The sequence below is a fragment of the Drosophila navojoa genome, chromosome X (assembly GCF_054131105.1).
Source record: "Drosophila navojoa isolate 15081-1374.11 chromosome X, UAZ_NAV_1.0, whole genome shotgun sequence".
Classification (NCBI taxonomy): domain Eukaryota; kingdom Metazoa; phylum Arthropoda; class Insecta; order Diptera; family Drosophilidae; genus Drosophila; species Drosophila navojoa.
This window is the reverse complement of record NC_142895.1, coordinates 24,841,353-24,857,507: the sequence shown is the minus strand read 5'-3', so window position 1 is coordinate 24,857,507 and position 16,155 is coordinate 24,841,353. Positions and strand designations below refer to the sequence as shown.

The 16,155-nt window shown below is 44.5% G+C and overlaps 3 protein-coding genes across 7 annotated transcripts in view; all 3 read left to right on the top strand.

The window, feature by feature from the left end:
- Positions 1 to 769: 769 nt before the first annotated feature.
- Positions 770 to 5,863, top strand: fliI (FLII actin remodeling protein). The gene is made up of 4 exons (XM_018108383.3): positions 770 to 1,003; positions 1,415 to 4,560; positions 4,645 to 4,795; positions 4,872 to 5,863. The coding sequence occupies exons 1-4, from the start codon at positions 950 to 952 to the stop codon at positions 5,280 to 5,282; spliced, it is 3,762 nt and encodes a 1,253-aa protein (XP_017963872.1). The 5' UTR covers positions 770 to 949; the 3' UTR covers positions 5,283 to 5,863.
- Positions 5,864 to 6,255: 392 nt separating this feature from the next.
- HP5 (Heterochromatin protein 5) lies at positions 6,256 to 11,213 on the top strand. Of its 4 annotated transcripts, none has more exons than XM_089263837.1 (7): positions 6,256 to 6,399; positions 6,559 to 6,864; positions 6,931 to 7,014; positions 7,075 to 8,412; positions 8,478 to 9,170; positions 9,271 to 9,387; positions 10,170 to 11,213. In XM_089263837.1, the coding sequence occupies exons 2-6, from the start codon at positions 6,714 to 6,716 to the stop codon at positions 9,351 to 9,353; spliced, it is 2,349 nt and encodes a 782-aa protein (XP_089119963.1). In that variant the 5' UTR covers positions 6,256 to 6,399; positions 6,559 to 6,713; the 3' UTR covers positions 9,354 to 9,387; positions 10,170 to 11,213. The 4 variants fall into 4 exon arrangements, with proteins under 4 accessions (XP_089119963.1, XP_089119962.1, XP_089119961.1 ...); XM_089263836.1 differs by having other exon boundaries at positions 6,928 to 7,014; positions 10,174 to 11,213; XM_089263835.1 differs by having other exon boundaries at positions 6,928 to 7,014.
- A 149-nt stretch (positions 11,214 to 11,362) lies between these two features.
- LOC108656373 (TWiK family of potassium channels protein 7) overlaps positions 11,363 to 16,155 on the top strand; it is a 36,749-nt gene continuing 31,956 nt past the window's right edge. For both annotated transcript variants that reach the window (XM_089263953.1, XM_089263951.1), the window contains exon 1: positions 11,363 to 11,919. In XM_089263953.1, the coding sequence (XP_089120079.1) occupies positions 11,692 to 11,919 (228 nt within the window). In that variant the 5' untranslated portion in view covers positions 11,363 to 11,691. The remainder of the gene's footprint in view (positions 11,920 to 16,155) is intronic.

The following is a 16,155-nucleotide window of genomic DNA, read 5'->3' as shown; positions in this document are numbered from 1 at the left end:
TTGGTAAATTTAGAAACTAATAAGATAATTCGAAAACAGATTCGACGAAATTCAATCTGAAAAAAAAAAACACCACTGGCTTGCCTTTGAGGAATGAATGAACCATCATTCAGTTACAGTTTTATAGTTCCTTCTAATACGATATTCTCCCTCTCTTTTGCTCTCTCTTGATGATCTTGATAAAAGCTTTGCTCACTGTCAGTTCGATCTTTTCAATGTCATCGATGTGCATATATAGCCGTATTTGACCCGCGCTTGATAAGAATAAGTATAAACTGTTGACGTCAATCTGAACAGACATATTATATCTTAATAAACAATATCATCCTGTATTTATGTGTAAATAGATTCTGGGCGGATGTCAATAGGATATATGAATGTATGTACATATGTACCTCTCTGTATGCATATGAGCATGAATGTATGTATGACATATGTATGTATGAATTTTTCTTGTTGACACTTTCAAAATTCAAATGCTGCATGAGTTAATTAGAATTCACGCCAACAATAAGTTTAATTGCTTTCTAAACTATTATTTATAATATTTATTTTTGTTATTTATAAGTCATTTTAAACCTTGTGTTTTTGTTTATTGATATTCACACATTTTAAGTCAATAACCGAATTAACTAAGCCGAAGATGTTTAATGCGCACATTTGAAAACAAATATTAAATATCGATATAGCGCTATCGCATAATTCGTGCTGCTTCTATCGTTTTTTTTTTGTAAATATCGCATTCGACTAATCGATTAAGTATACATATCGATTAAAATCCCATCACTAGAATAGGCACAGGCACATATTCATTGAAATAGCAATAACAAGAACGGGCTCACAGCCGTTTTCGCCGTCCGTCTCCGTGTCCGTGACGCAAAATTATTAGTTTTATGCTACTCTCCGCTCCCACACAAGAAGCAGCAGCAGAGTGCGTAGCGTATTCAGTATGAGTGTTTTACCGTTTGTGCGCGGCGTTGATTTTACTAAAAATGATTTCAGCGTAAGTATTGTGTGTGCTGTTGTTGTTGTTGTTGTTGTTGCTGTGGAGCTAAATGCGGAATGTAAATGCAAATGCTAAATTAAGTGCTGATCGCTAGCTGCTAGCTGATGACTGTTTCTCCTGCGCAAGCGGGTCAGCGCCAGTCCTAGATTAATAGTTCAGTCATTGCTTCAAAATAAGAAAGGGGGAAAAAAATTATTACCATTCACGGCGAATTTGTCATCGGACAGCGCACAGCGCACAGCTGCTGCAGCTGCTGACGTTGACGTCGACGCCGACGTCGCCGCTGAAGCCGAAGCTGAAGCTGACGGCAACAACAACGCCAACGTTAACTGCACAATTTGGATTTTGTTGACATTGACAGTTACTTACCCTTACAATTATTGAACGCTATTACCTTGCACCTTGCAGAAAACATTCCCCAGCTCCATGCGGCAGATGTCGCGCGTCCAGTGGCTGACACTGGACCACACACACCTACAGCAAATACCCGAGGAGCTGGGCCACTTACAGAAACTCGAGCACCTCTCCCTCAACCACAATAAGCTGGAGAAGCTCTTCGGCGAGCTGACGGAGCTGCCATGCCTGCGGACGCTAGATTTGCGCCACAATCAGCTAAAGAACAGCGGTATACCGCCGGAGCTGTTCCAATTGGAGGAGCTGACCACATTGGATCTATCGCACAATCGCCTCAAGGAGGTGCCCGAGGGCCTGGAGCGCGCCAAGAATCTGATCGTGCTCAACCTGAGCGCCAATCAAATCGAGAGCATACCACCAGCGCTGTTCATCCACCTGACGGATTTGCTCTTCCTCGATCTATCGCACAATCGCCTGGAAACGTTGCCGCCGCAGACGCGCCGCCTGATTAATCTGAAAACGCTGGACTTGTCCCACAATCCGCTGGAGCTGTTTCAGCTGCGCCAACTGCCCTCGCTCCAGAGCCTCGAGGTGCTCAACATGAGCAGCACGCAACGGACGCTGCTCAACTTTCCCACCAGCATCGACAGTCTGGCCAATCTGGTCGAGCTGGATATATCGCACAATGCACTGCCGAAGCTGCCCGACTGCGTCTACAATGTGGCCACGCTGGTGCGGCTCAATCTCAGCGACAACGAGATCACAGAGCTCAGCTCCAGCCTGGACCAGTGGCAGCGGCTCGAGTCACTGAATCTGTCCCGCAACCAGCTGACCGTCCTGCCCGCCGCCCTCTGCAAGCTGTCGCGGCTGCGTCGGCTGTTCGTCAACGACAACAAGCTGAACTTCGAGGGCATCCCGTCGGGCATCGGCAAGCTGAGCGCCCTCGAATGCTTCTCGGCGGCCAACAACCTGCTCGAGATGGTGCCCGAGGGTCTGTGCCGTTGCGGTGCTCTCAAGCAGCTCAACCTGAGCAGCAATCGGCTGATCACGCTGCCCGATGCCATTCACCTGCTGGACGGCCTCGATCAGCTGGACTTGCGCGACAATCCGGAGCTGGTGATGCCACCCAAACCCAGTGAGGCCAGCAACGCGACCAGCCTGGAGTTCTACAACATAGACTTCTCGCTGCAGACGCAGCTGCGTTTAGCCGGAGCCGCAGTGCCGCCCTCCATGCCGGCGGCGCCGACGCCGAAGGATGCGACGGCGCGGAAAATACGGCTGCGTCGAGGGCCGCGCGTCGATAACGGTCAGGATGGGGGCCAGGACGCGGCCAAGGTGCTGAAGGGCATGAAGGATGTGGCCAAGGATAAGGATAAGGACGACAGTGATATGATGGCCAGCGAGTCGCTGAAGCCCAAGCGCTGGGACGAGTCGCTGGAGAAGCCCCAGCTGGACTACTCCAAATTCTTTGAGAAGGAGGACGGCCAGCAGCCGGGCCTGACCATCTGGGAGATCGAGAACTTTCTGCCCAACAAAATCGACGAAGTGGTGCACGGCAAATTCTACGAGGGCGACTGCTACATCGTGCTCAAGACCAAGTACGATGAGCTGCACACGCTCAACTGGGAGATCTACTTCTGGATCGGCAACGAGGCGACGCTGGACAAGCGCGCCTGCGCCGCCATCCATGCGGTCAACTTGCGCAACTATCTGGGCGCGCGGTGTCGCACGATACGCGAGGAGCAGGGCGACGAGTCCGACGAGTTCCTGGCGCTGTTCGACACGGAGGTGATCTACATTGAGGGCGGACGCACTGCGACCGGCTTCTACACCATCGAGGAGATGATCCACATAACGCGGCTGTATCTGGTGCATGCGTATGGGGCCAGCATACACCTGGAGCCGATGGCCGTGGCGGCGCAGTCGCTGGACCCGCGGCACGCGTTCCTCCTGGACGTGGGCACACGCATACATATCTGGTTGGGCAAGCGCTCCAAGAACACGCTCAACTCCAAGGCCCGCCTCATGGCCGAGAAGATCAACAAGACGGAGCGGAAGAACAAGTGCGAGATCGTGGTGGACATGCAGGGCGCGGAGAGTCCGGAGTTCTGGGAGGCGCTCGATGTGCTGCCCGAGGAGGTGGCCAAGCTGCCGCCGCCCAAGGAGCACATCGCCGAGGACTATACGCCAGTGCAGCCGCGCCTCTACCAGGTGCAGCTGGGCATGGGCTACCTGGAGCTGCCGCAGGTGGAGCTGCCCGAACAGAAGCTCAGTCACACGCTGCTCAACAGCAAGCACGTCTACATCCTCGACTGCTACACGGACCTCTTCGTCTGGTTTGGCAAGAAGTCTACTCGGCTGGTGCGCGCCGCCGCCGTCAAGCTGAGCCGGGAGCTGTTCAATATGCTGGAGCGGCCGGACTGTGCGCTGGTCATGCGCGTCCCGGAGGGCAACGAGATGCAAATCTTCCGCACCAAATTCCCCGGCTGGGACGAGGTGATGGCTGTCGATTTCACGCGCACCGCCAAGTCGGTGGCCAAGACGGGCGCCAACCTGACGCAGTGGGCGCGCCAGCAGGAGACGCGCACAGATCTGGCGGCGCTGTTCATGCCGCGACAGAGCGCCATGCCGCTGGCCGAGGCTGAGCAGCTGGAGGAGGAGTGGAACTACGATCTCGAGATGATGGAGGCCTTCGTGCTCGAGAACAAGAAGTTCGTCCGGCTGCCCGAGGAGGAGCTCGGCCATTTCTATACGGGCGAGTGCTATGTCTTTCTGTGCCGCTACTGCATACCTGTGGACGATGTCGATGCGGCCGAGGGCGGCGGCGAGGCCAACGGGGACGACAGCAAGTCGGCGCCGCCGGAGGACGAGATCGAGTGCGTCGTCTACTTCTGGCAGGGACGCAACGCCGGCAACATGGGCTGGCTGACCTTCACGTTCACCCTGCAGAAGAAGTTCAAGGCGATGTTCGGCGAGGAGCTGGAGGTGATGCGCATCTTCCAGCAGCAGGAGAACCTCAAGTTCTTGTCGCACTTCAAGCGCAAGTTCATCATCCACACGGGCAAGCGCAAGGACAAGGCGCTCACGCCCGACGGCAAGCCAGCCGTTGAGTTCTTCCACTTGCGTTCCAATGGCGGTGCTCTGACCACACGACTCATACAAATCCAGCCGGATGCAGTGCACCTCAACTCGGCATTCTGGTGAGTAGATAGACTCCGCTTTGAAAGGCTCTCAATGATCGAATTCCTCTCTCCCACCTTTGCTCCCTCTCTCCCCTCCTTCAGCTATATTCTACATGTGCCATTCGAAACGGAGGACGCGTCCCAGTCGGGCATTGTCTACGTTTGGCTGGGCAGCAAGGCTTGCCCCGAGGAGACAAAGCTGGTGCAGGAAATTGCCGAGCAGATGTTCAACAGTCCCTGGGTGAGCCTGCAGGTGAGTTGTCTATCAATGCTGATTCATTTGCCATGTGCTGATCATTGGTGATCCTGACTCTGCAATGCATTCGCAGATACTCAACGAGGGCGACGAGCCGGAGAACTTCTTCTGGGTGGCGCTCGGCGGCCGGAAGCCGTACGACACGAACGCGGATTACATGAACTACACGCGGCTGTTCCGGTGCTCCAACGAGCGAGGCTACTACACGGTGGCCGAGAAGTGCGCGGACTTCTGCCAGGACGATCTGGCCGACGACGATATTATGATACTCGACAATGGGGAGCATGTCTTCCTCTGGATGGGGCCGCGCTGCAGCGAGGTCGAGGTGAAGCTGGCCTATAAATCGGCCCAGGTCTACATACAGCACATGCGCATCAAGCAGCCGGAACGGCCGCGCAAGCTGTTCCTCACCATGAAGAACAAGGAGTCAAGACGCTTCACGAAGTGCTTCCACGGCTGGAGCGCTTTCAAGGTGTACATTTAAGGGATGCGGACGTGCGGTGCCGTGACAGAGTAGCCGCCGGACATGACAATTTTCGACTGCAATATACACACAAACACACACACACAACCACACACCCACACATGCATACACGACACATAATCGCCAGCAAATGTTTGTACTTTTATAATGTATTTAATTGTTTATTATTATTTTTTATTTAGAGCCGTTGTTTATTTTATTTTATTTTAATTTTTTTTTATATACTTCGCCGCCCAAATAATTGATTAACTTACCACTAGCCCCTGTCTACGCAAAGTATTCTTTTTATCTTGAGATATGTTTACATAGCTTTTGTATGTACTACTTATTACATATATATACATATATATATTATACATATTTATATGCTGAGCCGGCGAACTTTTTGTGCTAGTCTTTGAAGGTGTTATCCTCAGAAATCGAAGTGTTAACGAAACGAAATCCAAACAATTGCTAATTTGCACAATGTCTTGCTGCCTGCAAAAATTCGCCAACTAATTGTACAAAATCATATTTATTGCAATTAACCAATTATACAAAAATGAAAATGAATAAAAATGCCAATTGAAAAATTAAATAAACTATTCTCGCATTCATTTTGAGTCGCGCGCAATGCATTCCACAGCTGGTGGTGCCAGATCAATCAAGTCACGCACTTAATCTGACGAGATAGCATCCAAAGTGTGAAAATAATTGAATTGTCTGCAGTCGATAGATATGCACTCAGTTCACAATTTTGGCATTTGCCATATTTATGTAATAGAAATTTCCAGAACGTATGTTATATTTCTTGGAGAGTCTCAAGTCTAAAGCGTAATATTGTCAACGGTCAAACGAGTTAGGTTTGCAAATAGTTGTGTGATTTTCTGATTTTATCAGAACTAGAAATTTTCTCAGAATTTGGGTTTTGTGACATTTGGTTGATTTCGCATTTGATTTGCCAACCGCCATTGATATTATCGCGCTTATTCCGATAAAAATACGTGTATATCGATGCATCGATAATTGATTTTACATCACTGCACAACGGCGTCGCTGTCATTTTGCAACAGAGTCGGAATCCGCGTTTATTCGTTTTGCCTCTCAATTTTTGTAAAAGAAAATTGTTGCTGCTGCGGTAAGTGAATTACAAATTTGTATCCACAGGCGTAATGTATTGGGTATAAACTAGCTGGAGAATCATTTCATTTGTTGCTGCACTATTTTGTGTGATTGTAATTTATGTTCTATTTTTTTGCGTGTGGTTTTCGCGCTTCGTTCGTGTTTGTGCCAAAAGTTGAAGCGGCTCGAGCAAAAGTGTGGATGTGCTTGTGTCCGTGCTTGTGCTTGTGGTTGAGGACTCTGTCAAGTATCTAAGAAGCAACAATTGGATACATTCAACACACATACACACAACACACACTCGCACACGCACATACACACACACTCAAAATGGATCTCTTCGACATTGTGCGCGCTGCACCACCACCACCCGACGAAGATGTGAAGGATGAAGTTGAGGAGGAATCGGATGCTAGCCCTAAAGTAAAGCAGTTCTCGCCATCGTCGTCGCCAATGCCAATGACGCCAATATTCAAATTAGGTACATATTGCATAGAAACCCAATTCAATGCAATTTGATACATATTTATAATATCTTTTGCAGAAGATTCGGACACTGAGACGCTCCCACGTTCGCCGCTGGTGGAAGACCGTTCATCGCCACCACCACTTGACATATCTACCAATATAGGCTAGTTAGAACTAAAGTTCGATTGTACTACAATTATTAAGAGTCTTCTTTCCACAACAGACAACGAAATCGCTAAAGTCGGTGCGGGCAGAGCTAAAAATGCAAGCAAGTCACAGGAATCTAAACGCACATCACTTAAAAAGAATGACAAAGACTCTGACGAAGACTCTGACAAAACAGACGACGCTGACTCCGACGACTCTGAAGATGACGTCAAGGTGAACAATGTAAAAGGCATCGACAGTGACAGTAGCAGTGGCCTCAGTGATGACGAGGAAGATAAGAAGAAGAAGAAGAAGAAGAATGTGAAGCGGAAGCCGATGGAGGACGAAGACGAAGAAGAGGACGAGGATGATGATGATCCAGATCTACTGCAAATACAGCCACGCAAAACAAAGGGTGAACAAAAAATGTTTACAGATGCTACAGCGGCTTCCAAGAAGCAGAGAGGCAAAAACGCCAGAACTGTTGGCATCAGAAGTTGCGTGGTGCGCATTAAGCGCTTGACACAGAAAGATATTGACAATTATACCAATGCCAGTGGCAAAGGCAAGGGCAAAGGCAAAGGCAAGGGCAAGGGCAAAGCCAAAGCTAAAGCCAAAGCCAAAGCCATTGCCCATGCCAAAGCTGAGCCCAAAGCCACAGAGAAAGGTAAAGGCAAAGACATGAGACGCAAAAAGCCGCGCAAGCGCCAAGCAAGCATTTCAGATTGCTCATCTGTGGACTCATCTCCATCATCGGCCAAAAAGCCAAAGTCCAGCAATGCCAAGGTGCACGTCAAGGTGCCCTTTCAGCAGAACGGCACCAAGCCGCGTTCTTGGCTCAACACATCACGCGTGCACACACCGCCGCCAAGCCTGAAGAAATCACCCAAAAGAATCAAGCCATTGAAAGCTAGCAAAGCGATGATCAATAAGTATGGATCGCGTTTCTTTAATTGCTATGTAAAGATGAAGCGTTTGAAGGATCCGGGCGTGAGTACATCCAAGCGGGCTAAGCGCAAGTCAAAGTCGAACCTATCCGTCTCATTTAGTGAGGCCGTCGAAATACTGGGCAGCAAGCCGCGCAAGTCTTCGTCCATTGCGGGCGCGCTCAAGCAAACCACAAAGCTGAATAGTTCGGTGCCAACGCGTTTGCAGCGTGTCGATGCCACTGGCAATGTGCTCGAGGACATCGAACTGAAGCCGGATACGGTATTGAAATCGTCGAATAGCTCCGGTGGCCAAAGGAAGCGCGGCCGTCAGCCCGCTTGCAATGGTGGGAAGCGTAGCGGCAACAAACTGAAGCGTCCAGCTGTGCATGTGCCAGTCACTGACTTGGCTAGCCTGCGTATCGATGACAGCCAAGATGAGGAGGAGGAGGAGCCAGTAGACAACGAGGCTGGCGAAGAATATATTGGTAAGTGGGCGTTACTCTTGACGCAGTGCTTGTTCAATTTGACTAAACGATTTATCCTGTTGCAGTGCCCAACGATATGCACACTTGTAAAACATCGGGCGTGCGCCGCTCTTACACCCCGACGCCGCAGAAGAGAGTGGCCGTGGTAACAACCACAGTTAGTGATGTGGAGGATGTGGATGAAGGGCAGCCGCAGTGTAAAATGAAGAAGACGACGGCTGCACCGGAAAATAAGAAGAATAAGAAAGAGAAAAAGGACGAGCAAAACAATTGGGATGAAATTAAAGTTTTGGATGAAACAGATACGGAACTGGAATCGGAACAACCAAGCCCAGAGAAGCCACAGAAGGCGAAGCAGCGCGAGCAGAGCGATTCATCAAACAGTTCGCCTCTGCTCACAGTGCTAACAGATGATGTTACCACAGATGACATATTGGAGATTCAAGCATCTATGGAGGATGTGCGTGAGCTGCACACACCGCCATCTAGACAGGATACGCCGCTGCTGTCGCTGGCATCGTCGGCTACTACCAATCGTGACCAGCGCTCCGAGTCGCCGGAGTCAGAGATAAGCTTTAAGTCGGCCGATGATCTAGAGAGCAGCGTTGCCATCGAACAGGCATCATCGCCAGGGCGGCGGGCTAGTGCATCCGGCTCATTTGTCGACGACCAGCCGACACGCGGTGAGAATCACCAGTCCATGTACGCGCCGATTATCGATATGCCGAATCTAGATGATGATCTCGGTCCTATTATAGGTGCGTATTATGCGTTTCTCTTCTATTTACATATTATTTAATTTTCAATTGATAATTTCTCTAATTGTTTGGGCTTGCATTGGTCTTTCGTGTATTGTAGAGCCCAATTTTCAAATGGCCAACAGCCTCAATTCAAATTCTAGACTTACAATGGAGGATATTTTGACAGTGTTCGAGACTTAGGCAAACACAACGAGATGAACGCGTCGCGTAGCAGGTTATTGACAGCCCAATATTTTCTGTCTCGCTCTAAGTGCTTATCTGTACATATTTATGCGTGCACTTGGTTCGCGCGCGCGTCTGTGTGTGTGTGTGTGAGCGTGTATGTTATTCCATCTTGCATGCGCATAGTTTGCCATCTCTTTTACTGCACGAAATGTTTCAGTTTGTCGTTGTCTTCGCTGTTACTGTTGCTGTTGCTGTTATGTTTCTAGCTAACATAACTTTCAATAACATTTCGCAATAGTGATTTTTATATGCTTGAATAGGATTTCCATGTTATGATCTGTTCATCAAAGTAATTTTTAATTATTTGACACTTAATAGTAGCAGGAGGCGGGTTATATTTCTATTTTGTAGATTTATCATTTTCTGTAGTATGGCTACACTAGAGTTTTTCTTATCGTTATCTTTGGCCTAAATAATATATAACTCGGATAGTTTTTACTTTATACTTTATATATATCGATTTGAGCATGTCAATCAATTTACATATATTTAGGTTTCTTGAATCAATAATCAAAGCAATCATCATATTCTATTTTCAATTTATTCAGCTCGAAAGTTAATTTAGACTAAGAACGGTAAAACTGATTTAAAGCTCTTACGCACTAGTTTTCACTGCATTTCATATTGAATCGTTTAAAGTCTCGAACCAATATTCATTGTAAATAAATATCATTTAGAGATTTTGCCTAAAATTTCATTTAAATTGTGCATTTCCATTCTAAACCTATTTCATTCATAGCAATAACTGATTTGTGTGTTTTCTTTCTTCAGACAGATACAATTTGTGAATCGTCCCAGCTGTGGATGTTGTGAAATCTAAATGGAGAAGTTGAAGCAATGAAGCAACCTGACAACTTTTTTATTTACTTGCGTTAAGAATTTGTTTGTTACTCTCACATCTAAAAGAACTGGAATGCTAAATTGAATAACTATGAATATCCTTCGTTGCCCGTTGGGTAATATACTCAAAACTTAAAGAACTTTTAAATATGTGCATCACATATAATATGGGTTTTGCTTAACCAGAAAAATAAGTATAATAAAATTGAATTTTTTTGTTTTTTTTTTTTTTTTAATTAATTGTATTGTTTTTTTTTAAATTTGTATAGAGCTATTTTAGAAATATATATATGTATATGTATATATATATATAGCTCTAGTCATACGAGCTCTTAGTTGACATAATCTATTAATCTGAAATTCAAATTGACTTTAACACTAAGTTTTACATTTAAGTTTAGGCTACCTAAACTTTGTTATGCTAGCTTGTTAAGTGGACCAAGCGCACACGTGCTTGAATTGCTCCATTGAAAACTTTTAACATTTTGTTTTGTTTTTTTTTTAAGTAGATGCATAACAAGTGGATGTATTATTTTAAAACAGAATAAAGTCTACGTGTAAAAGGCAAATGAAGTTGCTTTCGTTGTAATATTAATATATATGTATCTATATTTGATATATGTATGTCTATAAATGTAAAAGATCTTGATCGTAGAATAGCTATCCAAATATTAGAGCAAATTATGAACATACATGATATATGAGGGTAGTCTAAGAAACAATATATATGTGTAAAAATAGAAATATATATATATACTTATGTGCATGTATACATATGTATACAAATACATATTACTTAATTCTCAAATATTTTTAGACTAACCCAATGAATAGTTGGAGCCGTAGTTTGCTGTTGATTTCTTAGAACGTTCAGCATTAGCTATTAAGTATTTAAACAACAATTTAATTGGAATTTTAAATATTCAATATTAAAGAAATATCAATTTCAATTAAACGCTTTGTATTATTTGCAACGATTTTATGGGTGGCTCAATTAGCAATTGACTAGGCCACTGTTACGCTTAACAGGGCGCGCAGAAATATTTTGCCAACATTCTGTTAGACTCAAATTGGCACGGTTATGGCAAGCAGTGCTGTTAAGCTGGCCAAGCTGCTGTGGCCGTTGCTCATACGCCTCGTTGGCCGTCGTCGAGTGCGGTTGGTTTTGATTCCCGTTGGCTGCTCGCTGTTCGTTGTTCGCTTCGGTTGCTTTCGCGACGTTTCACTTGGCGCGTATTTGAATAGCATTGCTGCCCAGTGCAGTTAATTGAAATTAACTTGCAAATCGAAAATAAAAAGAAAACCCCCAGAGAAAAGAAATTGGGATTGACGGGAATGGTGCGAGGCAGTTTAAGTGGCGGGCGCTGGGCGCCGGCTAATTGATGGCAGGACCGCAGCCAGACAAATCAGACAGTGCTAATCGTGAATTTGAACCAGACGCAACTGCTAAGCGATGCCAGCCAAGGTACGCTCGCCGGCCGACTACGACTCGCAGGATGAGGCCAACACTGAGCTGCTGGAGAAGCTTAAGCACTTGGATCGTCGCGCCGAGGCCGTCGAGAGCGGCAATGGCATTTGCAGTCGCAGCTCCGCCTGCTGGCAATCGCTCAAATTGAAATCAGCTCTAAATCATATCGGACTGCTCGTCTCCCTGTCCATCTACTGTGGCGTGGGCGGATTGGTAAGCAACAATTACGACAACACATGAAACGCGCCTCGCCAGGCCAGACAGCCAGACAGCCAGACAGGCAGACAGGCGAGCAAACAAACAAGCAAAACAGACAAACAAACAAATCATTTGCATATTTTGCAAAAAAAAGAACAGAAAATTAAAAAAAAAAAAAACGTGAAATAATTTTAATGTAACAACAACAAGACATAAATAATTTGTGCGTCGAGATCATGGCGAGAGGCAGGGGGCGGTAGAGCGGGAGGGCAAGCGAGAGAGATTTGCTGCATGAATAGCTTCCGAAAATCAGCTCATAATTAAGGCATTAAACTATTCCATATACATTATTTAAGTGCCTAGCGTTACTGCCACGCCCACACGTATACTGTAGCCGCCTCCATCGCCTGTAAACGCCCACGCTATGAAAACGCGCCCAATTGCCATGCAAATTGTATTCATCTCCAGACGCCAGTCTGGATGCGCTGCATCGTTGACCGCCGCCACAGCCACAGCCACATTCATGTGTGTGTGTGTCAGTGTGTGTGTCAGTGTGTGTGTAGACATTTAGACAAGTTTAAATACTTGTTGTCTAAACATTTACATTTTTGCCAATGACGTTGCCATTTATTGGCCCGGAATATGGCCAAATATCCATTCATGACTGCGTCGCCCGCAAGTGCAGCCACTCGCATTAGGCTCACTAATTGTTAGCTTCCGCGGCGCACACTCTGGGCCCAGTTGACATATGGCCCATTGTCGTGCTCCTGTCACATTTCCAAATGGCCAGCAATACTTGGGCCCGGGCCACAGTCCATAATAATGCCGTTAGCCCCTTTGAGTGGGTTGGCCTGCTTGATTTCTTGTTTATGTTTTGCTCTTGGCAATTTTGTTGTTGCCTCTCCTATTCGATAATCCATTGCAGATATATGGGCATATAGATACGCATCTGTCAGATATATATACATACATATATATATACATATGTATATTATTATGTGTGTATTGAGAGATATGTATCCAAGGCATAAATCTTACGTATATTCCACATTCAATTTCAATTTCAATTTTGCATTCAATAAATTGAGTAACTGATCTAATTTTTGCTATGAATTCTAAATATTACTATTTATATGATATATACAATATATGTAGTTATATAATATATAATATTTTTCGTAAGTATGTAAATAAATATAACTAATTCAGAACTACAATTTAAATATATTCACAAAACGAACTTTTTAGAGATTCGTAGAGACTTCGAATTATAGATTCCTGGAGTTCATCGAACTTTTGAATTCGAAACTACTTTTGAAACGACTTGAACTCTGTAACTTCTGAATTTTATATATATAATATATTATATATTATATTTATTACAATTTTATCTAATTATATACAAATTTGCGGTTATGGGATATTAATATCCTGAACTCATTCAAAATGAGAAGTTAGGATAAAACGCTTTGTTTTTGTTTTTTATATTTATTTACAATATAGGGTATATATATTCTCTTTCCTCTTTATAACGTATATATATTCCTAATGAATGCATCTAAATGAGTCGATTAAGCCCTCTTCGTCCGCCCATCCGTATGTGTGAATTACTGGAATTCCCATCTGATCTATTCAACTGGAAGTTTGTTCAATTTGAGGTCCCTTCAGCACTGGATTCCTAAGAAATGCGGCCTCCACCTTCAGCTTGACTTAATAAATTTGAATAGAAATAGTTATTAATTGGGTTTTCGTAGCTCTAGCTGGCCAGGATTTACGTCAGATTTGATTGTTTACTCGACCTTTGCTCATTTTTTTGCTCTTTCTTTCTGTTTGCCAAGACGAAATCATTGAATGCTGAGCACTCGCACATGATTCATTTATCATTTGACTTTTCATTTGTTTGCAAATAGAGTACTTAACGCCTGATTCATGGCCAGACAATTAGACTGATACTTTGGCCAGGTTTCAATTTGGCCAACAAACACCTAGGGGCCTCTTCTACATGCATGTTGTCCGGTGAGCAATTGCCGTGAATTAATCAAAATACGCGCACACAGACAGAGAAAGGGATGGAGTAGAGGGGGGAGGGGAGAAGCATCAGAGGCCGTCGCACCACCCACAGCATATGCTGGCCAATTACGCGCACTTTGATGCCAAATTGATCGTCAAATTGCTGAAAATTTCAATTGAAATTTGAATTTCAATATGAATTACGGTATTGTGAGCATTTGTTTTATGTTTCACTGGCCTTTTTTCTCGCTCGAGCTATCCTCAATCGAGTCCATATAATGAATTGGCCTAGACAAGCCAAGTACCAAAAATAAAATGTGGCCTCATCATCAACAGCCAAAGGCGGCGGCAGCAACTGTTGCTGTTGCTGTTGTTGCTGCTGCTGCTGTTGCTGTTGCTGCTGTTGGTCGGGTGCGTATACGTAATATTTGGTAAACCATCGAGGCAAAAGTCATAAACGCTCCATTCACTGGGCTCCAGCTGTGCTGCTCGTTTGCTAACACTTGCAACGTCCTGCTTCTCCTCTGCTTCTTCTTCACTCCTTCTTCTTCTTCTTCTGCTTCTTCTTGTCCTTTGCTGCACTCGGTCTGCATTCGCTTAAGGTTAATCCTGCAGCTGTGGCACTTTGTACATTTGGTATACATTTTTGCATTCACTCAGCGAATGCACCAAATGAAACGGAACTGAATGCCACATAGAGATGCACATACACACACACACACACACACACACACACATGCATCAACACATCATATGATATGACTGTAGATGACATTGGTTTCGAATTTTCAACAGTTGTGGAATTTCCAAGGAATCCAAGATGGAAAAACTTTTTCTCTTGGTATATGAAAGGAAATATCCTTTTACATACACAGAGGTGGAGAGCAGTAAAAGGTTTTTATTTATACTATAACCTATATATATATATATATATATATATATATATATATATATATATATATATATGTATGTATATCCTACCTGCAAGTATTTCTACTTATCGCCTTTTCGATTATGGCAGACTCAGAGGTTGATTAAATGACTGATTGATAAATGGACTTGCATTGGTTGACGGATTAGCTCGCTGCTTATTGATGGATTGATTGAGCCATTGAGAGTTGAATGCACTGTCAGATGGTATGCTGCATTGATTAATAGATACTAGACGAGACTAGATAATCCATGATTAAATCTAGCGATTAATCATTGACAGATGAGTGACTGAGTTTTGAAGTCTTGAAATATGTTGGACTGACTAAGTAATTGACTTAGGCTAAGTGACTGGAGGCTGCATAATTTGTGACTAATTGATCAGCGAGCTCGATCAGCAGTTTGACTAGCCGACTGACTAGTTGATTGACTGATTGATTGACTAGTAATCCTACTGTACCTAGCTAACAATACTAATCAAATAATTGACCGATTGAGTAACTAGCTCACTGGGCAAAAAAAAGCATCTTCTTTACCTTAATGAATTTATTGATTGACGCACTTTTAGATTGACTGATTGACTGCCACTTGATTGACTGATTGATTAAGAGAGCCACTAAATTGTTATCAGCTAACAAAAGGCTTAGATTAAATGATTGACCCACTGAGCAACATTTTATCAGACTTTCTTAACAGTTGCTTGATTGACTGACTGATTGATGACTGTTTGATGGGCTGACTGAGTAAGTTTTTTGCTGAAAGATTGATCGTTTCATTAAAGAACTGACTTTCTGCCCAATTGATTGATTGATTGACTGCTTAAATGATTGACTGAGTAAGTTACTTCGTTGCTAATTGATTGATTGATTGACTGCTTAAATGATTGACTGATTCTGTTATTTGATTGCTAATTGATCAATTGATTGATCGACTGATCGTATTACTATCTGAGCAACTAGTGTATTGATTGACTCGTTGATTGACACGCTTTACATCATCTGCGCTAACATTCTTTGAAGTCAGCTATTTATATATATAATCCATCATTTATGCACTGCAGTCATCTACAAAGCTGATACTCCCTTTTCAATGAAAGTGGGTCAAATGTCGCGCTTGGCTGTGTTGCTGAAACACAAAAGTGTTTCGTTTAATGGCCCCGCTTCAAATCCAGCCATAATCGCTTAACAGCTCAGTTAAGTTCTTCGCAGATTCGAATTGATTTCGAGTGCATTACTGGGGCAATCGTTACACGGAACACGCTGGCTGGGGAGCTCTTGATTGCCCTTTGAGTGCTGGGACAGTCGAGTTTAT